Source organism: Hippocampus zosterae, unplaced genomic scaffold, assembly GCF_025434085.1.
Source record: "Hippocampus zosterae strain Florida unplaced genomic scaffold, ASM2543408v3 HiC_scaffold_22, whole genome shotgun sequence".
NCBI classification, from domain to species: domain Eukaryota; kingdom Metazoa; phylum Chordata; class Actinopteri; order Syngnathiformes; family Syngnathidae; genus Hippocampus; species Hippocampus zosterae.
In genome coordinates, this window is record NW_026262818.1 from 3,406,290 (window position 1) to 3,428,986 (window position 22,697).

Genomic DNA, 22,697 nt, shown 5'->3' on the forward strand with positions numbered 1-22,697 from the left:
CCACTGTTGGTATACTTCCTCAGGGTAGTATTGCCATAAACAGAGGACGACCCCGAAATTAACTCCTTTGTTAATTAATTGTTAATTAACCTTTGTTAATCCTCTACAGTGACCCCAGGTCGGTGGGGAGGGAGCATTTTGAAGGTTGCGGTCTATGTATTTGTGGGTCTTCTCCAGGCTGCTTCCCATCCCTTTACTGTTTCAAATGGCTCACATCCTAATCGAGTTCAAGGCACTATCCAGAACATGTATCTTTGAATTTGAATGTGTATTTGATTTTGATTAATTGTTCAGCCTAAGTATACACACATGCACTTACACACACGCACGAGCATACACTGTTGAGGAACAGAGAACGAAACCCTCCCATATTAATATCTCAGATCTGATGATGCGTTTGAAAATACGAGTCTTTTGAAAATGTGTTTGACTGTATTCCAATTTAGATTTCAGAGGGATATTAAAAAATCCCTTGTTATCACACGAACAACACAAACATTTTACAGTACTTCTGGACACGCGAGACTGCCCCAGGATGTCAGGCAGGAAGTTGTAGTCAGATTTAATGTTGTATTTCAAAATAAAATCTATTTTTAAAATGTACGCAAGACCTTCAATGTCAACAATTTCAGAGAGAGATCAAAAAAATATTCCTAAATTACCACTTAATTTAACCGCATCGACGTCCCCATATTTATTTCAAGCTTTTGAAATGTACTTTTGCACAAGGTTCTCGGCGCCTTACCGTAATTCCGAGTATAAACATTCGAAAACTAAGTGGAGGCTGGCCTGACCGCAATGACAGGAAGTGCTCCTCTTGCAACATCACTGCCACGTCTCTGCAGCAGCAGCAGACGGGATGGGCTGTGGGGGATGAGAGGGAGAGAGCAGGAGTGACGGAGGAAATAGCGAAGAGAGGAAGGAAATAGCGAAGAGAGGAAGGAAATAAGCAGCTCCGGCTTGATGTCTTGAATGGCCTCTGTGAATCTCGTCGTAGTCTCTATTGTTTGAAACGTGGTCTTCATCGATGCTAAGCTCAGGAACAATGGACGAATTCGTTACCGAGGAGGAAGAGCCTTGGTACGACCAGCGGGACTTGGAGCAGGGTAAGATCCTCCTCTTTGGCCGCAGCATCCCAGCAGGAAACGGCCGCCGGTCGGTGTGCATCTCTCAGTGGCACCCGCAATACAAAGGCTTTCATGTGCACGAATGGAATATCACTTTTGCATTCAAATTTTTTTTTGTGGCGTAGTCAAAATTAGTATTGTTTAGTTGAGCCCTAAACATGTCTCAAAAGCAGACAGCGTGCGTGGCTGTATTTTTTTCTCCCTCCACAACAAAGCATTGAACGTCTGCCAAGCAGAGCATTTGCTTTGCTGGAAGTGGCCAGTCTCAGTATCTTGTGTTTTTTATTCGAAATGTAGATTTAGATCTGACATTTCGATGACGACTGGTTAGCAGAACATGAGTTTATAATAAACTCATGTTCTGCTAACCAGTTAACAAATGACATTTTGCCGAATGTCAACGGGTCCAGCCTATTGGTCAGTGTTGTATAGTGTAATGCACTTATTCTGTGCAAATGCGACCACTATTTCTGAAAAAGACACACGCTTTTTATTTGCCATGATTTTTTTTTGTTCCTGTGTGCATTTTTCTCATTAAAAATGCAGCCAAAATGATGTGACCAAACACGGAATATTTTTTCCATTTAATATTTTTGTGTGTGAGTGCTCTTCAAGGCACGGCAAAGAAGCTTTCTGTATATACCGCATTTCATACACAATATAATTCAACATTTTGAGATTGCCTGGCAACCCCGCCTACTACCCGAAGACACCTGGGATAGGCTCCAGCACGCCCGGCGCATCTTGTCAGGATAAGCGGATCAGAACTGGATGGATGAAGGGATGCATGGGTGTATGGATAATTCAATGTGCTTTACAAGGTTTAAATTGAGCATTTAAAGACAACAGAATCTAAGGCACTCATAAGCAAATAAAGGACAAGGAACTTTATTTTGTGAACTTACTACTACCACTACTACTACTACGAATAATAATAATAATAATAATAATAACAACAACAATAATAATAATTTGGACTCCTTCTCCCAAAGACAACTGGTTAAAATGTTTTTCCTAAATGTTTAAATCGAAGTTGTCGATTCCGAACTTACCCTTGATTTTTCTCCAGCACATCAGGTCTTATTAATAAACATCATATAAGAACAAGTACTACATTTAGTAATATTTATTCCAGTAATTAAAGATTGGTTTCAGCAACAGGTGGATTTTTTTTCTTTTTGGAAACATAGCTATAAATTGCAGTACATGGTCATAAAATCGGTCTCGTGCAAGTTTTCATGCGATGGAAGTATATGAAAGACCTAATATGCTCAAAGAGTCAAGACATTTTTTAAGTCAGAGTCAAAAACATGTTGAGGGACACATAAAGCCATCTCTGATAAAAATCTGCTGTTGACCAGTGATATTAACCCTTTCATGAACCTTGTAACCTGATAACATGAGAATCTGTCCACTGTCGTAAGTGCTGTCCCTAAAAGGGTTAAAAAGGCTATGCCAGTGCTTCATGCTGTGATGCTGAACCCCACTTACCTAATTTCCAGTCTCTCTTTCATGCTCAGTCACTGTGCAAAATCATCAGAATAATATATTCCTGAAGGTGAACCAGTGCTGATGCAGAAACTGTGCAATGCACCAAAATGACTATCAGCGGATGCCAAAAAGCCTCACATGGGATAAAATGGCTGTGTGTCAAAGTGTGCTGTGTCTAGGTGATGGAACAGAGTCATTGTCAGTTCTGTCCTTTGACCACGTTAGCATGCATCTTTGTTTGGGCCTATTGTGTGTGTGTGTGTGTCTGTGTGTGTGTGTGTTTCTGCCAGAATCTCGACTGGCTGAATTCCAGGAAGCAAATGCTTGGCCGTTACCAAACGGACTTGTTGAAATCAAATAAGAGGCCTCCCAAGCTCTTTCAGTGCTCCAGTTTCAGTGTTTACATTTGAGCAAGGACAGAGCATCTACATGTCACTGTACTGGGCTTCAACACATCACTATCAGGGGAGATATACAGAATTACTTGTCATCTATAACACAAAATGAATGCCTGAATCACAAGATAGGAAGAACAGAAGATGTCTTGTTTTCCACAATCCAGTCACCGGGGTGACACGAGCGCCAAAGTAATAATGCTTTTGGAAGAAATCAACAGGGGAATAGAAATACATGTTATGCGTGTCACACGATTCAGAGTTATCGTTTTTCATTCAGCTATTCAATCAGAAGAATGAAGGGAAAAGTTCAGGAAATTAATATTTTAAGCATGATTCAGTAATGTGTAACTCTTTGAGCTGTGGTGGCTTCCGCTTCAGGCCTGTTTGGAGCAAACCGACGTGAGTGTGTGGCAAGGATCGATTGTAATGTTTTCGAATGCAATTATTAGTATTGATTGGTCTGCTTCATTTTTCGCCTTTTTCTCTGGCTCTTATGCTTTCAGCTGTTTGCCTCTGTCAAGCAAAGGAGAAATTACAAATGAACTGATAGATGCTGAGACCCTCTTTGTTTGTTTGGTTTAGATCTCCCTTAGTTGACTCGGCTGTGGTGCGAGCTCGTCTGAGGTAGCTTTTTGTTTTTAATTTTGTGTATTTAAGAAATAAATAGAAGCAAATGCAGAGTTAGCATATCAGATTTTATTTGAGCAAAACTAGTTAAAGTAGTCTTGAAATTGTGTAGGAATGCTGTCAAATTTGAATTGCTGAAGCGCTTCGAAAATAAATTAATTTAGGGCTACACTACTGATTAAATCAAAACTATAGTTACAAATACAGTATGTCCTTTTTTGGGGGCTGTGAGAGGAATAAGTATTATATCATTCCGATTTCATTGTGTAATTTTTAGAGCTGTCAGTTTAGCGCGTTTTTATTGGCATTCATTTAAATCAGGCATGTCCAAAGTCCGGCCCGCGGGCCAAATCCGGCCCGCGGTCGAATTTCATCCGGCCCTCAGCCCCCGTATTAAAATCAGTGCCGTCTGGCCCGCAGGTTGGGTGCAATGGAACACGTGTTGCATTGACTGAAGTCTCGTAGACTGGTGAGTGATGTTTCATAGAGTACTGCTTCCCTCTAGTGGCTAAATGAGTAATAGCATTCACTAAATGAGTAATAGCATTTAGACACTAGAGGGCATCACTCACGAGTTAACAAGACATCACTCCGTGTTTATATTGACTGATATGTCATATTTCAAATTCCTGTTTCAAATGAACCAAAAGAAATTCTTAAGATTGTTGAAATTAAAATAAAAATGGAAATGTGAAACAGACTGGCTTACTAAAATTTGTTGAACAATATTGTTGTTCAATGTTAAGAATGTCAGCCAAGGTCGGCCCCCCGACATTTTACCACATAAAATCTGGCCCCGTTGGCAAAAAGTTTGGACACCCCTGATTTAAATGAATTTTAACGGGATTACATTTTTTCTCGCGAGATTAACGCGGTACACGTCACAAGCGGATGTTACGTTGCTCTATAAATACACCAGAAACAAAACAACAAGCGCGCTGCAGAAGTCCACGCCCATGTCTGTTTTGCCAGCCACGGCAGCGCGAGACACCGAAAAGTGATACTTAGAGTTTATGAATGGAAAGTTTACTTTTAAATAGTTGCCATATTGCTCCACTGACAAGACCAAAGTTATCTGTTCTTCTCTCTCTCTCTGTATCATACAGGTATACGATGTATGCCACTGACGCGATTGTTACTTGTTTGGAACTATTTTGTGTGGAAGGTTACAGTGGTCTGTGTCCATATAAATAGAGCGGGTGGAGCTTCACTGTGTTCGTCTGACAGCGACAGTGCGCTACGGTGGTAGCGACCTAGCGAAAGTAAAACGTCTCCAGTGTTGTCATCGAACCAAGTGTAGTCATTCGAAATGAGGTCTACACAAAACCGTAGAGAGACTTCCGCGCAAGAAGGACCAACACAATCAACATAGCCTGACTGTGTTCGGGGAGTGACCCCCCCCCCCGACCCCCCCTTCCAGAATGGTTTGCCCCCCGCCCCCCCTTCCAGAATGGTTTGCCCCTGCAGCACGGGGGAAGTGCGTGTGCTTGTTTGTACGGCCGGCAGTTTCGAATACAGCGTCACATAATGAACACTGGTGTCCGGTGTCTCGTTATTCTTCAACAAACACAGAAACAGACTGCTGTGTTGAAAGCAAACTTGAGAAAAACGAAGTATGCAACCATGGTTTAAATCCACTATAGGCTGAGTACTAGTGTACCTTAGATGTGCACTTTATAATGTTATATTGCTCTGTATTGATTTCATTAAAAAAAGCTGTTAGAGCAGCTGTTGTGTGACAAAATATTTTTTCACCGTTTTTGATGGACAGTAATATTGTGTGAGAGATTATGTGTGAATAACTGCACCAAGTGAAAAATTGTTCACGTAAAGTTGAAAATCGAAATTGTTATTTCAGTAAATATTTGCATTTGGCACATAGAAAACTGATTCATGATTCCATGTTGATGAGAGCATTAAAATGGGGACAAAATGGGACAAAAAATGTAAAAGGAAATTCATAAACGATATAAATGTGTGAGTAATCACGATTAATTTTTTAGTTCATTTGAGTTAATTATGACAGTTGCATTTTTAATTAGATTAAATATTTTAATCGTTTGACAGCTCTAGTAATTTTTTAAAGTCCTCTGGGTGAGATGATTGTATCACTATATTTTTGCATTTCTGATTATGATCCGACTTTGTACTTTTTAATGGGTTGTATACAAACAGACTCTGGAATGTCTACTTGTCCTTCAAGTGTGGAATTAAACAGTTCAAACTCCCCATTACTGAAATTTTTTTCTATGAGTGAGTCTGCCTGCTGCTAATTTCCAAATAACCACACCAAACCCTGACATGGTTAGCATTTGAAACATTTTCAGAGAGATTAGTGTTCGCTAAAAGCGTTAGCTTCTGATAAGTGGCATTCTGTATTGCCTCGTTAAGTTGTTGAGTGTGCGGTGGTGGGTATTTGTGTTTGGAGATGTGTCGATATGTTACATACACAACAGTGTAGTGTAGGAACTCCCGCATCCCTGAGTGAAAATGTTTTTGGTTGTCTTTTATAGTGCTCTGCTAGCTACACCCCCAGTTATCATAAATCTATACTTCCCATTAGCCGAACAGTAGAAGGAGCCCAAATTTGGGGTGGAGCTTCGAACGGATAAGGGCATTTACATGCAAAATGCGTCTCAACTTACAACATTTTCTATTTAAGAAATTTCTTCCAGAACCAATTACAGTAATTTCATAAGTAGCGGTTCAACTGTACAAGAAACAGGATGTGAAAAGTGTCCTATAATCTTTGAGGTGTTGTCCAAAATAACCCAAAGACATCCTGGAACGATGAAAAAAATATATGCTGTCAACCATGGCTGCAGTTCATAAAAATGAGCAGCTGCAGTGGTTTTTTTTGTTTTGTTTTTTTTCCCCGGGAGTTTAACACCCCATTTATTCACCTAATCCTTTTTGTCACTTGCATATCCCATAATTTTTCTCGACCTGAATTTCTCTACTTTCTATTAATATTCCATCATTTCATCCTTTATCGCTCTATTCCATTCTCACTTTCTGTGCCCTTTCTCGGTGCGCACATTATTTATTCAACACTTCCTTCATCTTTCCCATTTTTTAGACCTCCACCTGGCTGCAGAGCTGGGAAAAACATTGCTGGAGAGGAACAAAGAGCTGGAGGATTCGTTGCAGCAGATGTACATAACCAATGAAGAGCAAGTGCATGAAATTGAGGTAGGAGAGATAGCGATACAGTACTGGCAACTCTGTCTTCATACATAGGGTCACTGCCCTACCAGGGGGCGAGTCCCTCAAATCCTCCCACCCCCCAAGTATCCATCCATATTAGTGCTTATCTTCATTAGGGTTGCGGGTGATCCGGAGACTCAACTGATTTAGGGAGAGAGGCTGAGTAGTAAATCCTGGACAAAGCGCCAGCCAATTATAGTGTTATGCTATGGAAGTGGTTGGACCCCAAAGCAGGAAGAGGTCAGCATATGAATGAATTGAAGGGAAAAGAATCTTTTTTATTTCAAAAATTTAAAGTCATAAATAAAATGGAGAAATACAAAAACTAGCCCAAAAAAAGGGGGTACAAAAGGCAGTAGTATTGGTCGATATCGAACCAACTCATCTCTCTCTGTCTACATTCAGGGAAACCTTTTCTCTAGCGTATGTACATCTTTACGCAATATGGCTGCCGATATGCCTGTATTTTTTTCAAATTTATTTTTTGATGATTTACTGTATGAAATCTTTTTTATTAAATGAGTACAGTAAGTGCATCGACCTCACAGTGCAGTGGTGCAGGGTTCGACCTCCCCGTGTGGAGTTTGCATGTTCTGCTCGTGCCTGCGTGGGTTTTCTCCGGGTACTTCGGTTTCCTCCCACATCCCCAAAACATGCACGACGGGCTGATTGAACACTCCAAATTGTTTGTGGGTGTGAGTGTGAGTGCGGATGGTTGTTTGTCTGTGTGTGAACAAAGGTTTTCATCGACAAATACTCAGAAAGTTTTAGTCTAGTTTTAGATCCAAATAGACATCGAAGGTTCCCACCCAATAACAATAACTTTCTGATCTACTTAGGACAGTGGTTCTCAAATAGGAATGCTGTAGGTCCACTTTTTTTTTTTTTTAATAAGACGAAGGTACGGTCCCATGCACGGCGGTCATGGGGAGCAGGACTACATGCCCATTTAGTATGGTCAAGCCAAGCTTATACAAATCAACACACCTCACAACCAACCAATAATGGGGTGCATGAAAATAACAATTATTCACTTTGCCTGTACACAACAAATAATGAAAGGTATTGTGTTGAGGCACAGGAATTCCTGTATTTTGTTAGTTTGTAAGTTGTGCCTGCTTAGTAATAGAAGTAGCCCTTTTAGGGAAATAAGACATTTTTACTTTAACTTTGTTCAACAGTAGTTGTCTTTTTTCCCTTAATTTAACAAAAATAAAATACTCATTTTACCAAAATAAATACTAAACATGACAACAAAAATATCCTTTTGCAAAGAATACAACGGATAATTTTAACAAGCGATCGCGGTGATGCGCAGGTTAGTCCACAGATGCACAGTCCAAAAATATACAATGTATAACGTAAAAGTCACTTTATAATTTATTATTTTAACAACAAAGCGTGTGACGGAAAAGTGGTTAGAACTGCACGACTGTCCGTGTTTTATGTTATGTGTTGTGTTTATTATTTTACTTTATGTTAACTGTTTTGTAAAGCGCTTTGTTACAGCTGCCGCTGTTGTGAAAGCGCTATATAAATCAGCATGTATTGTATTGTATTGTATTGTATTGTATTGTATTGTATTTTATACAATTTGCAGAGGGTCCGGACAAAGGAGGTCGGCGGTCCGGTCGTGGATCGCGGTCCGTCAGTTGAGGAAGGCTGATTTAGGACTATGCAATACGCACAGATAAAGTGGTAACAATGAGAATCAAAATAAGCCAAGAACCAAAACATTTTCTTTGGCAATTATTGTGGCTTTATTTCTGTGAACCAACATGCTAAAGTGCAATGAACGTACACATGCCCAAAATATGAGCAATGAATGATGAAACTAAAGTAATCCTGTGAAGGTGTTTGCACATCTTAGATTAATTTTGAAATTCCACCCCAAAGTTATTTCTCCATAACTGTTTGTGAATCATGTGTACGGCAGCTGAAATCGTGTCCATCACCGCAGGGACAGGAATCTGAACCATAAAAAAAAAATACAATAATACTGTATATTCAGGACTAAGCCTAATCGGCAAGAATATGTGTGTTTATGTGTTTATTGCCCAGTACCTGTCCAAACAACTGGAAGTCCTTCGAGACATGAATGAACAGCACGCCAAAGTGTACGAGCAACTGGATGGCACCGCAAGAGAACTTGAACACACCAACCAAACACTCGTGATTGACAGCAAGGCCTCACAGCAAAAGATAGAGAGGTAAAAACCTCCGCTCTCGCTCAAATGTGGCGCCATTTTGTTTAAAAAAAAAAGTCCTGCATTTTGGATCAGGTTAACGGGGACAATTGAGACGTTGCAGAATCAGGTGGAGTCCCTTTCGGGCCAGGTGGAGCAGTTGCGGTCTGTGGAAAAGCTGAGAGTCAAAAGGGAAAAGAGGGAACGACGCAAGACCATCCACTCCTTCCCTTGTTTGATGGAACTTTGCACAGCACCCAGGTATGGTGGTCCCTCTGCTGTCTGGTGATTCTTGACAACATATACCTTGACTTGCTCCTGATCAGTAAATCAGCCCTCCTCCCGTCCTCCGTACTGCTCGGCCTATGGCGAATCCGACCTTTGTGACAAGGCACTCGTAAGCGGGCTGACCCATGTTGGGCGAGCTCTGATTCTGCCTGACTCAGCGGCCATCTGCTTGCTTCTACTTGTAAAAGACAAGCCCAGAGTGTGGAAAACATGTTCACGCCCTTAAAAAGAATGAAAGCATATTCAGCTATACTTAGGAATCACTTCAAAACAACCAAAACAAAGTTCTGTCCACAGACAACAATCCAAAATAATACAGATAATACAATTTAACATAAAACAGTCTTCATGTGGAGCACATGCACATTGTAAACACACCCAGCAGGTCCACTGCATTGACGAATTCAACAAGCAATTTATGAGGCTTCTGAGAAGCTAACACTATTAGCTAACACGAACCTGCACATCCAACTAAACTCACTTCAATTCTACTTACTGTGCGCAAAGCCACTACTATGTAGGGACTTTTGTGTTTTTTTATTTTGAATCTGTGTGGTGGTATGTGACTCAACTGTCTCAAAACAAGCAGCAGCAGTTTGGCAGATAACATAAGTAGATATTCTTCAAAAAACAAGCAATGTGCTGCTTTTGGCCAGTTTAGCTAACTGTCAAACTAAACATAAAACAAAAACAATTCAATGTATATTTAAAACAACGACATAGTGTCAGCCTTTTTGGAGTCATTGGATGGAGAGTACTCCTGCTGGGGACTCCCTTGTTCTGCTGGGGGACTTCAATGCTCACATGGGCAATGACAATGATTCCTGGAGGGGCGTGATTGGGAGGAACGGCCCCCCCCCCCGATCAGAACTCGAGTGGTGTTTTGTTATTGGACTTCTGTGCTCGCCACGGATTGTCCATAACGAACACCTTGTTCAAACATAAGGGTGTCCATATGTGCACTTGGCACCAGGACACCCTAGGCCGCAGTTCGATGATCGACTTTGTAGTTGTATCATCGGATTTGCGGCCGCATGTTCTGGACACTCGGGTGAAGAGAGGGGCGGAGCTGTCAACTGATCACCACCTGGTGGTGGGGGAAGATGCCGGTCCGTCCTGGCAGACCCAAACGTATCGTGAGGGTTTGTTGGGAGCGTCTGGCGGAATCCCCTGTCAGAAGGAGTTTCAATTCCCACCTCCGACAGAGCTTTTCCCATGTTCCGGGGGAGGCAGGGGACATTGAGCCCAAGTGGACCATGTTCCGTGCCTCTATTGTTGAGGCGGCCAATCTGAGTTGTGGCCGTAAGGTGGTTGGTGCCTGTCGTGGCGGCAACCCCCGTAGTCGCTGGTGGACACCAGCAGTAAGGGATGCCGTCAAGCTGAAGAAGGAGTCCTATCGAGCCTTTATGGCCTGTGGGACCCCAGAGGCAGCTGACGGGTATCGACTGGCCAAGCGGAACGCAGCTTCGGTGGTCGCCGAGGGTAAAACCTGAGCGTGGGAAGAGTTTGGTGAGGACATGGAAGCCGACTTCCGGACGGCTTCGAGGAAATTCTGGTCCACCATCCGACGTCTCAGGAGGGGGAAGCAGTGCACCATTAACACTGTGTACAGTGGGGATGAGGCGCTGCTGACTTCGACTCGGGACGTTGTGTGCAGAGTACCTCGAAGACCTCCTCAACTCCATCAACACGTCTTCCTTGGAGGAAGCAGAGCCTGGGGACTCTGAGGGGGGCTCTCCTATCTCTGTGGCTGAAGTCACCCATGTGGTTAGAAAGCTCCTCGGTGGCAAGGCCCCAGGGGTGGATGAGATCCGCCCGGAGTTCCTCAAGGCTCTGGATGTTGTGGGGCTGTCCTGGTTGACACGCCTCTGCAACATTGCGTGGTCAACAGGGAGAGTGCCTCTGGATTGGCAGACCGAGGTGGTAGTCCCTCTTTTTAAAAAGGGGGACCGGAGGGTGTGTTTCAACTACAGCGGGCTCACACTCCTCAGCCTCCCTGGTAAGGTCTATTCAGGGGTGCAGGAGAGGAGGGTCCGTCAGGAAGTCGAGCCTCAGATTGAGGAGGAGCAGTGTGATTTTCGTCCAACCAGTCTACATGTGTTTTGTGGACTTGGAGAAGGCGTTTGACCGTGTCCCTCGGGGAGTTCTGTGGGGGGTGCTTCGTGGGTATGGAGTACCGAACCCCCTGATGCGAGCTGTTCGGTCACTATAACACCGATGTCAGAGTTTGGTTCGCATTGCCGGCAGTAAGTCAGAATCGTTTCCAGTGGGGGTAGGACTCCGCCAAGGCTGCCCTTTGTCGCCGATTCTGTTCATAACCTTTATGGACAGAATTTCTAGGCGCAGCCAAAGCGTTGAGGGGGTCCGTTTTGGGGGCCTCAGTATTACATCCCTGCTTTTTGCAGATGATGTGGTGCTGTTGGCTCCTTCAAACAGGGCTCTCCAACTCTCACTGGAGCATTTCGCAGCCGAGTGTGAAGCGGTTGGGATGAAGATCAGCACCTCCAAATCTGAAACCATGGTCCTCAGTCAGAAAAGGGTGGAGTGCCCCCTCCGGGTCGGGGAGGAGATCTTGCCCCAAGTGGAGGAGTTCAAGTATCTTGGGGTCTTGTTCACGAGTGGGGGCAGGAGGGAGCGAGAGATTGACAGGCGGATCGGTCTGCTGTGATGCGGACGTTGTATCGGTCGGTCGTGGTGAAGAAGGAGCTGAGCCAAAGGGCAAAGCTCTCAATTTACCGGTCGATCTACGTTCCAACCCTCATCTATGGTCACGAGCTATGGGTCGTGACCGAAAGAACGAGATCCCGGTTACAAGCGGCCGAAATGAGTTTTCTCCACAGGGTGTCCAGGCTCTCCCTTAGAGATAAGGTGAGAAGGTCGGTCATCCGAGAGGGGCTCGGAGTCGAGCCGCTTCTCCTCCACATCGAGAGGAGCCAGATGAGGTGGCTTGGGCATCTGATTCGGATGCCTCCTGAGCGCCTCCCTGGTGAGGTGTTCCGGTCATGTCCCACCGGGAGGAGACCCCGAGGAAGACCCAGGACACGCTGGAGAGACTATGTCACCCAGCTTGCCTGGGAACGACTCGGGATCCCCCGGGGAGAGCTGGAAGAAGTAGCTAGGGAGAAGTCTGGGCTTCCCTGCTAAAGCTGCTGCCCCCGCGACCCGGCCCCGGTAGCGGTAGCTGATGGATGGATGGATAGTGTCAGCTAGCCTAATGATATCATACAGTGAGAAATACCAGAGGCACACAAGCTAACAATTAGCATCTATGTGTGAAAGTCATTGCCAAATGAATACATTTTGTTGAAACTTTATTTGCAAATTCATCATTGTTGTTTATCTCATAAGGCATTCTGAGTATTGACTTGACATGGTTGCATGCTGTTATTTTTAGCAATCGCTGTGGTCTGTTAGCAGCAATGAGCTCCTCCCTTCAGCTTTTTCAATTTGAGTGCGGTCAAAGAAATGAGAAAAGTGAGGAAGGAGCCCGTGATTAAAATTGAGAACAGTGACTCGAGGAAGCTATAGTTACTGTATTTTTGCACTATAAGGCGCTTCAGAGTATAAGCCGCACCTTCGATGCCTATTTTAAAACTGTTTTCACACATAGGATGCACTGCACTAATCATTTCATTCATTTCAATGGAGAATGTGATTCTCCCCGCTGTTCTGAAAGATTAACTTGCCCAAAATAGGCAGATGAAGGATTCACATCTTTAATTTTACACTTGATGGGTTGGCAGGCACTCCAGATACTCAAAGCAAGCAATTCCCCTCAAATATGTCCCCTTCAAAGCTCGTTTTTGTAAATTGTCTCAGGTACGAGGATGAATTTGTGGTGGGCAGGGCTGAAAGCTTTACTTTGGAACCGAAGCGTCAGCCATTCGAAGAGGAGAACAAGCACCTGAGAGAGGCGATATCAGCTCTGCGAGCGGCCATCCGGACAGAGCGGGGCCGCCGAGAGGGTGTGGAGAAGGAGTGCAACCATCTCCTTGCAGACTTCTCCCGCCTGCAAACACGCGTGCAGGTGATTGTTGCGCTATTTCTTTACGATGAGTCACCAACTTACAATGTGATTTTTTATGATTCTTATCCAAGGATGCCGAGCGTTGCCAGGCAAGGGTACGGGAGTTGGAAGTGGAGCTGCAGGAGCTACAACAGCTACGTCGCACTCGGACTTTCCTTCTTGGAAACGAAGACGACGGCGTAACTCTGACCCAAACGGTCCTCAATAGCACCCCGGAGACCGACACCTTCCTGGAGGGAGATGTTGTCGATACAGGAGGGGGTGTTAGGGAGAAGGCGGAGGGGGGCACCGGTGTGGACGGGGATGCTCTCCCAGAGTCAAACCCAGTCAGGAAAAGCTGTAGCGACACGGCACTCAACGTCATCATCGCCCGGGATGCGTCTGGCCGCAGGAGAGGAAGCTACGCATTTCACGCCAACAGCGTGAGGAAGAGAGGGATGTCCATCCTCAGGGAGGTCGATGAGCAGTACCACGCATTACTCGAAAAATACGAGGAGCTGCTGGGAAAATGCAGGCGCCACGAAGAAAGCCTTTGCCACGCGGGTGTCCAGACATCCCGACCTGTTTCCCGAGACCCTTCCATGAAAGACTGTGCTGTGGGCCACGTCCCTGCACCTCCGCCGACCCCGACTCAGTCCCCCTCCACACCAGAAGCCATCGAGATGATCGGCAAGCAAGTGGACGCAGTTGATAAGCGTCTGGGACAGAACGCTCCAGAGTACAAAGCGCTCTTCAAGGAGATATTCTCTCGGATCCAGAAGACCAAGATGGATATTAAAGCTTCCAAATCTCCAAAATCCATCAAATCTAGCAAATCCAGTAAATAGTGACGTGTCTCATTATACAGGACGGTTGTAGTACAATATCAATGTTTAGTGCTTCTGCGCTGGGAAACATCCACAAAGCACCAAGTCATATTGTCATACTGTATTTTCTGCACTATAAGGTGCTTCGGATTATAAGGCGCACCCTCAATGAATGTCCTATTTCAAAACTGTGTTCATATATAGGGCGCACTGCATTATAAGGCGCGTCAAATAGAAGCTCCAATAACGGCTGCCTGCGGTTGAGCTATGCATCCACTAGATGGAACTGCGCTAAAGAGAATACAGTACAATATAATATAGTTTATTTATATAGAGCCGAGCCATGCATAACTGGTCACAAACACAGACATGAAACATGTAAACACAAATGGCATTACAAAATTATACATGAAATACAAAAGTTATGAAGACAATTGATTCAACAAAAAGGCGCAATAAACCTTGTGGGCTCCTATCCTCAAGGGGCTAAATATCCGTAGAAGTCTTGCTTGTCTCCTTCTTTCGTTTCGACAGTAGTTAACTGTGCTTGGTGTATTATCATTGCTTCATAATGGCTGCGCAGAGCTCACAAAGTAGTTGTCTGTTGGAGTGTGTGTTGGCGAATGCAGATGTCAATTAGTGTCGGGCAGAAGACTGTTAGGTTACAATTGGTTCCTGTTAATAATCACCACAAGATGGCACTCCAACAGGGAAACAACTAAATGAGGACTATAAAGAGACTCTAACTAACGCCATTTGTAAGGTGCATCGGATTATAGGGCGCACTTTTCTGAAAATGTAATGCTTTTAGTTGCGCCTTTGTCAAAGGTTTTCTCGGACAGTAGAAGTAGAAGTTAAAGAAATGACTCGGCACACAGGGATAATTGTCTTCAATATCGATGGAAGCGGATCTCTGAGAACGAACGACGGTTTAGTTGCTCCGCGATTACACTTAGTATGCAAAATACAAGAAAAACACTGCCCCCGATATTTTCATGGCGCAACCCCGGTCTGGCCCCTCGGTCGTGATTGGTTACCTGTGTGTAAGCTTTGAACCACCAGTATGCTGGCACCTTTCTGTCGGGTCTACATTGAATCAACATTTTGCAGACGGCCAATGTTGCCTGGGCGGGACGGGTGTTTCCAAATCATCTTTTGTTGTTCAACCGCTGTTGCCGAATTATTCATTCCCCCTTTGTGACCGAGTCTAGCCCTCTCTCCTCTGATCGTCCACCTGCATTGACGTGCTAATTGTGGACTTCAACAGCCCTCCGGCCTTTGTGCACAGGCATTTGGGGGTGCTGGATACGCACCCAAACATTTAGATGTGCCCAAATTAAATGAAACTTTAAACATGATACAATTTTGCTCATAGATTCCTCTAACAGCCTTATACTGTAGTGCGGAAAATACAATACTCATCCATCCATTATCCAAATCACTTGCAGATGATGGAGCCTATCTCAGTTTACTTTTGTCGAGAGCCGGGGTAGACCCTTGATAGGGTGCCAGTCAATCGACGTACAGATAAACAATTCAAACTCACATTCACACCTATGGACAATTTATAGTCTTCAATTAAAGGGGAAGTCACATCAAAAATGCTCTCAACATGACTGAATGACTCAATTTGACTGAAAAGAAATTCCTTTAAAAAAAAGGGAAAAAATAGTGAAGCACTTCGTTTGTTACTGTTAGCAGACGACTGTAATGAAATACGAATAGGCAACAAAATTTGGACAATTTGCATTTTGTTCCAATAGCCACTCAAATGGCAAAAACGGGGGTTATCCTCTATCTACATTCATTCTGAATTTGCGCCAAAAAATGATTCGGCTGTTGATCAGCCCGTGACACTCCTCATTTTGCTCAATGCATCCCAAAATTGAGTGAGTAACACAAATTAAATTGTTGTGCATAGTTGTGCCACTTAATAAGTACAATAGGTCAAAGAGAAAACCAGAAATGAACAACATTAACTCATTCACTCCCAATATTTATGTCTTTTCACACTCCACACGTTCAACCCCAGATACTTTTTTTCTCCAATTTTTCCAAGACTTAGGGTAAAAAAAAAGAATTGGCTGGTACTGAATGAGTTAAATACACATTCACGTTTACGACTGTACTGTCACTAACCTACATTAACCATTTCATACACCCTGTAACCTGATAACATGATAAGCTGTCCACTGTAGTAACCACTGTAGCCGAAAGGGTTAATGCAGTAGTAAAGTTAACATTGCAGTAAATATTTGTTTGAAAGTCACTTCTGAAGTATAAAACGATCAAATGGAAAGCGGTGAGCATAGCGGTAACTGAGCATGCCTTCGAGTGCCGCACGATGATGTATTCTTCATCTTCAAAATGTTTCCCTGAACTGAGGCTCCCCCACATCCTATAGTACACGAGAACATGAAAGCTCACCATTATATACTGTAACCGACGTGAATGCATGTGGAAATATCAGCGATATGTTAAATCATGTTGTATTTGAAAAAAAAAAGGAATCTCTTAAAATTTCTGGAAAAATAACATTGGTTCATGTTGAGCCTACGGTGCTAGTTTTCCCATTACTTTTATTTTTTGTATGAATAAGATTACTTGTTTTACATCTCAATTTTTCTTTGTGGGAGTTGAATGGAAATAACGATATCACTATAAGAATATTGAATGTCAAGTTCTTACGATTGGCCAGTGAACCATATTTACTGTGCAGGTTGGTCGTGAACACGTTTAATCTTTGCTCAAGTAAGGTTGTGACTTTTGGGTTGTCCCTTTAGGGTCACCACAAATAGAAACATCATGATTTGTTTGGGCATTAAAAAAAGAATCATGTGGCGTCATAACATCTTTTGATATGATTTTATTCTAAAAACATATTTGATAATAGGCATGTTGAAGCCAGCAGTTTATCCTACACGCTCTCAAGTCATTCAGTCATGTTGAGAGCATGTTAGCCTACCCCACTAACCAACCTTGAAAAACCTTTTCATGAATTGGATGCCTTTTTGGGATCACGATTGCCTGCGTCTAGTTTAAAGCTTTACTTTAATGAATGTTTTTACCATGTTGAAGACAAAACCAAGCTTGAAAGAATTGTACTTGGCTCAGGCACATCGTATGTGTCACCCACAACATGAAGTTGTGAAGAACAGGATTTTGTTTTAATGAATTCTGGTGAGAAAATCAGAGCGTACGAAAATCCCTCAGTCAATAAAATAGGATAACTGTGATGCATTAAGTGCATTTTAAGTAAACTGTTAACCCAGTTAGAATGTCAAACTACCGACTTTTATGTTTTTGTTTCATCTGGAATTGTTTTGTGCCTCTTTGCTTGTGGAAGTGTACTTATTTTATGAGTGTATTTATTTTCTACTAATTCTACTTTGCTAATACTGCTTTATGTTTACTAGCCTATGACTATTACTGAGACTCCTTTTAGATTTGTCCTGTCAGCTTCATACCACTGTCTCAACAATGACCTATGATAATAAAGCCTTACACTGCATTCATGGTTTGTTAATGTGTTGCATTTGGTATTTGTGTATTGCATGAAGACACATGTCATTCATAACCCTCTTATTATCTTAGGGGGGAATTTGCCTCTATGAAGTGATTGACATCATTTTCATTTTGCGTTGTATGGGAAAATTACCTAATTTACCAAGTGGTTAAAATCACAGTAAATTAAATTATTATGAATATCAAGACTGTCCTGTCCAGTGCACACTGTTGTATGTAATCATCCAGTCGTTCCGATTAATTTAGATTTCGAAAAACAACCCGCATAAAAGTGTGGATTAATTCAACATGAAAACGTAAATAAACTTGAAGGGAAAAAGGAATATCGCTAATAAAATACGCGAAATCTATGATTCAAAACAACTATTATCAATTCAAAATAGTGCCAATATACGGTACTTTGGGACGAAACAATTAAACTTCATTGAAACGAGTTCGGTCCACACGAATCGAAGCTGACGTGTGGCTCAGACGCCTTCACGTTTAAACATTGGTACATGACCTGGCATAACTTTTTGTTTGTTTCATCAATTTGCCAATCTACACTGCTTAAGACTGACCAAACTGGACAAATGACGCCAAAATACTGCCACAAGACTGCGTGATATGCAGTTAAAGTACTGGTAGTATACTGCGTACGTACTGTTCAATGTTAGCTTAAAGTAGTCGCTGAGAAGCAATGCTATACAGTACTGTATTGTTATCTTACACGGTTTTGGGTTAAGAATGCGACGTGACTTTGCCACGGTACGCGTATTATCCATTTATCCATACAGTATTGTCAAACGCTAATACTTTTACAATATTTTTCGTGCGCCAGAGAATAGATGTTTAGTACATTTGGGTTAATTAGTGCTGTTTGCGTCGTACGACCGCGTGGCCTAATGGATAAGGCGTCTGACTTCGGATCAGAAGATTGAGGGTTCGAGTCCCTTCGTGGTCGGCTTTTTTTTTAAACATACATTTTTTGGGGGTCATTGAAAATTCTCAAACTCCTTGAACGTATTTTCAGCGCTAGAAATTAACGTCGTCGGCCAGTTCAAATTTACAAAAAAATCCTTATGAATTATATTATAAAGTGTTATTGAATATTTTACGGTATCAGAGCAGAGTGGCGCAGCGGAAGCGTGCTGGGCCCATAACCCAGAGGTCGATGGATCGAAACCATCCTCTGCTAACTGATTTTTTTCCCGATGGAATACGTTAATACTCGTCAGGTGGAATTTAGTGTGGTGTGAACATACAACTACTTTTATTATCCCGTTGTTCATGAATACAATTTTTGAGAAATGTTAAATCCAGCACCCACACGGAAATCCAGTAAAGCAGTCATTCATGACATTAAAAAACAATCAACCAACCAAATACATAAATAAATAAAACACGGTTATGTGAACACTACTCGAGTTTCTGGTCCAGTTGGCAAATGTTTTGCGAATGTCTATTATTAACAAGTCATCACCTGATAAAGAGTTGGCGGTAGGTAGCAGATTTCAGTGACAAGCAGTGTTGGTGGAAATTACTTCCAAAATGTTATAAGATAAGATATCCTTTATTCGTCCCACACTTATAGACTTCATATTAATAGCTATTTGCATTTGAAAGGAATACGTTTCTTTACAATATTACCACCTATGCAGAGTAATGAATTACTCTAAACCAGGGGTCACCAACGCGGTGCCCGCGGGCACCAGGTCGCCCGTAAGGACTAGATGAGTCGCCCGCAGGCCTGTTCTAAAAATAGATCAAATAGCAGCACTTACCAGTGAGCTGCCTCTATTTTTTATTTATTTATTTATTTTTGCTATTGTTGTTTAAATCAGACTTGCATGTAACTTACAAATGACAACATATATATAAAAACACTTAAAATTTAAAATGTTTTTTGTGTTTAATATAAATGAACTCTGACCTAGTATAGTTCATAGCGTTTGTTGCTCTCATACAAACAAGCTAGCAGACGCAACGAAACTGAGGAGAAGAGTTACCCCAAAAAATGGCAGAAAAAAGAAAGAAAACATATCATTTTCACGACGAATGGGAGGGAGAGTTTTTTTTTACCACTGTGAAAGGATCCTGCGTGTGTCTCATTTGCGGGGCAACTGTGGCGGTAGCAAAGCGGCACAATGTGGAGAGACATTTCACTACATGTCACACAAGTTACCACGCTAACTACCCACCGGGCAGCGCACTGCGAGCAGAGAAAGCCCGTGAGTTAAAGGCTGCTTTGTGCAAACGGCAGTCTTTTTTCACTAGACCGGTTAAAAACTCCCAAAAAGCAACCGAAGCCTCGTTTAGAGCTATGCAATTCTTGATTAAGAAAAAGAAGGCATTTACAGACGGGGATGTTGTCAAAGAAGTAATGATGATAATTGCTAAAACTGTGCTTGAAGACGAGAAGTATGGAACCGATGTACTCTCCAGTCTCTCCAATGTTCAACTCGGGGCAACTACAATCGTAAGAAGAGTGTCGATGATGTCTGGGAACTTGGCCGACCAGCTGGACCGTGATCTGGTGAGGTGCCGGTGGTTCAGCATCCAGTGTGACGAGTCGGTGGACGGCACCAGTACGGCTCAGCTGATGGTCTTTATCCGGATGGTGTTTGATGATTTCTCCACAAAAGAAGAACTTCTGACACTACTGCCCCTGAAGACAACTACGAGAGGAGTTGACATTTATGACGCAGTGAAGGAGTTTTTGGTGGAAAAAAAGGTGCCGCTGGAAAAGCTGGTATCAGTGACTACGGATGGAGCTCCTGCTATGATTGGCCGACACACAGGATTCGTTGCTCACTGTAAAGCTGACCCAGAGTTCCCAAACTTTCTGCAGTACCACTGCATCATACACCAGCAGGCCTTATGTGCAAAAGTGATCTGCTTTGAGCACGTAATGACACCCGTCGTGAAGATCATAAACAGCATCCGCTCCAGAGCTAAACAGCACAGAACATTCAAGGTACTTTTGGAGGACCTGTCAGCTGAATATGGTGACCTGTTACTGCACACAGAAATCCGATGGCTTAGCAGGGGACGAATTTTGCAACGTTTTTTGTCACTTTTGGGTGAAATCAAAGAGTTCATGCAGTCCATGGGTGAGGACACCGTGCTGCTGGAGGACACTGAGTGGATACTTGACCTTGCATTTTTAACGGACATTACTGGGAAACTGAACAGTTTGAACTGTGAGCTGCAAGGCAAAGGTAAGACTGTCGCCGATATGATAAGTGCTTTAAATGCATTTAAAGCTAAGATGAGCCTTTTCTCTGTGCATTTACAGAGAAAAAAAGTGCTGCACTTTCCCTCTGTGCAGATGGTGCTGAAAGACAATGCTTCTGCATCTGAGGCTTTTGACAAAGTTGCAGAAAAGTACTCTCAGGTCATAAACAGAGTTGGTCAAGAGTTTGAGAACAGGTTTTGTGACCTGGATCAGCTTGAGCCATGTGTGTCGTTCATTTCTAACCCTTTCATGAACGTGGACATATCATGTATTGCTGAGCAGTTAAGTGCAACATTCAGCCTGGATGCTGAACAGGTGGAGATTGAAATTGTAACACTGCAAAATGACCTCCACCTCAAAGCCCATCAGGCTGCACCAAACTTTTGGTGCCTTCTTGACACAGAAAAGTACAGTGGTGTATGCGCAGCAGCTATGAAGGTTGCAAGCCTGTTTGGTTCAACTTATCTTTGTGAATCAGCCTTTTCTGACATGACCTTCATCAAAAACAAACACAGAACACGCCTCACTGATGCACATCTGCAAGACTCACTCAGAGTTGCAGTGTCAAGTTACACACCAGAGTACAACACACTGGTTAACAGCATGCAATGCCAGGCTTCCCACTAATTGACATAGAAACAGATAAAAGATTTGGTGTCCAGTTCAAAGTGTGAAATGATTTATTTAAAAATTTGAGAGTTGATTTTTGTATTTTACATGAGTTATTATTTGTACAAACATGGTGCAAAGTAATTCATGATTTGTTAAAAAATGTTAGTGGCTAGCTAGTTAAAATGGGATATTGTGATTTCATAATACTGTTGTAGAAGTGATCATTTTCAAATGTTTGAAAAATATAAAAATAAAGTGTTGCATATTGATATTGATATCTGTTTCTATATATTTGTTGTGAGAAATCATTAACATGATCAGTGTTTTCACAAAGATAAATATCATTAATTATTAATAATAACATAGAGTTAAAGGTAAATTGAGCAAATTGGCTATTTCTGGCAAATTATTTAAGTGTGTATCAAACTGGTAGCCCTTCACATTAATCAGTGCCCAAGAAGTAGCTCTTGGTTTCAAAAAGGTTGGTGACCCCTGCTCTAAACTAATTTATTTTTTAAAAAGCTGGGCTTCATAGATTTAATATTTATTTAACTTGTCATGACGATCTTAAACTATATATAGGGTGTAATGTGAAATGTTTTGACTCTGTGGTGGGTGGGAGTTCACTGCCTTTGATTAATATTTATATCAATAAATATCCATCCATCCATTTTCAGAACCGCTTGATCCTCACTAGGGTCGCGGGGGGTGCTGGAGCCTATCCCAGCCGTCTTCTGGCAGTAGGCGGGGGAAACCCTGAATCAGCTGCTAGCCAATCACAGGGAACACAGAGACAAACAACCATCCACACCCACACTCACACCTAGGGACTATTTAGAGCAGCCTGCCATACATGTTTTCGGAATGTGGGAGGAAACCGGAGCACCCGGAGAAAACCCACGCAGGCCCAGGGAGAACATGCAAACTCCACACAGGGAGGCCGGAGCTGGAATCGAACCCGGTACCTCTGCACTGTGAAGCCTACGTGCTAACCACTGGCCTACCGGGCCACCCTTCAATAAATATGTATATTTTAAAATGTAATTATTGTAACTGATATTTGCTCCAGTAAATAAATGATCCCAGACCGTGCACCACAAAATTATCAACATACCCCAATTCATTTACACACTCGAGAACGTTTGTTTTGTTTAAAAAAAAAAAAGTTTTTAAGTATACTTGATCA

The 22,697-nt window shown here is 42.6% G+C and overlaps 1 protein-coding gene and 1 non-coding gene across 2 annotated transcripts; both read left to right on the plus strand.

Annotated features, from left to right (window-relative positions):
- The first annotated feature begins 883 nt into the window (after positions 1–883).
- On the plus strand, positions 884–14,559 carry LOC127594593 (cerebellar degeneration-related protein 2-like). The gene is made up of 6 exons (XM_052056469.1): positions 884–1,106; positions 6,723–6,835; positions 8,912–9,060; positions 9,133–9,297; positions 13,144–13,351; positions 13,423–14,559. Exons 1-6 carry the CDS (start codon positions 1,028–1,030, stop codon positions 14,176–14,178), a joined length of 1,470 nt encoding a protein of 489 aa, XP_051912429.1. The 5' UTR covers positions 884–1,027; the 3' UTR covers positions 14,179–14,559.
- Positions 14,560–18,552: 3,993 nt separating this feature from the next.
- On the plus strand, positions 18,553–18,625 carry trnar-ucg (transfer RNA arginine (anticodon UCG)). The gene has a single exon. It is a non-coding gene; the product is annotated as a tRNA-Arg (tRNA).
- The last annotated feature ends 4,072 nt before the right edge of the window (positions 18,626–22,697 follow it).

What these genes read in the sequence shown, in the direction of transcription:
- LOC127594593 (XM_052056469.1), top strand. Translation starts at nt 1,028, where the DNA reads ATGCTAAGCTCAGGAACAATGGACGAATTCGTTACCGAGGAGGAAGAG. An exon ending in GAACTTTGCACAGCACCCAG is followed by an intron (nt 9,298 to 13,143) that starts GTATGGTGGTCC and finishes AAATTGTCTCAG; the next exon opens with GTACGAGGATGAATTTGTGG. An exon ending in GCCTGCAAACACGCGTGCAG is followed by an intron (nt 13,352 to 13,422) that starts GTGATTGTTGCG and finishes TTCTTATCCAAG; the next exon opens with GATGCCGAGCGTTGCCAGGC.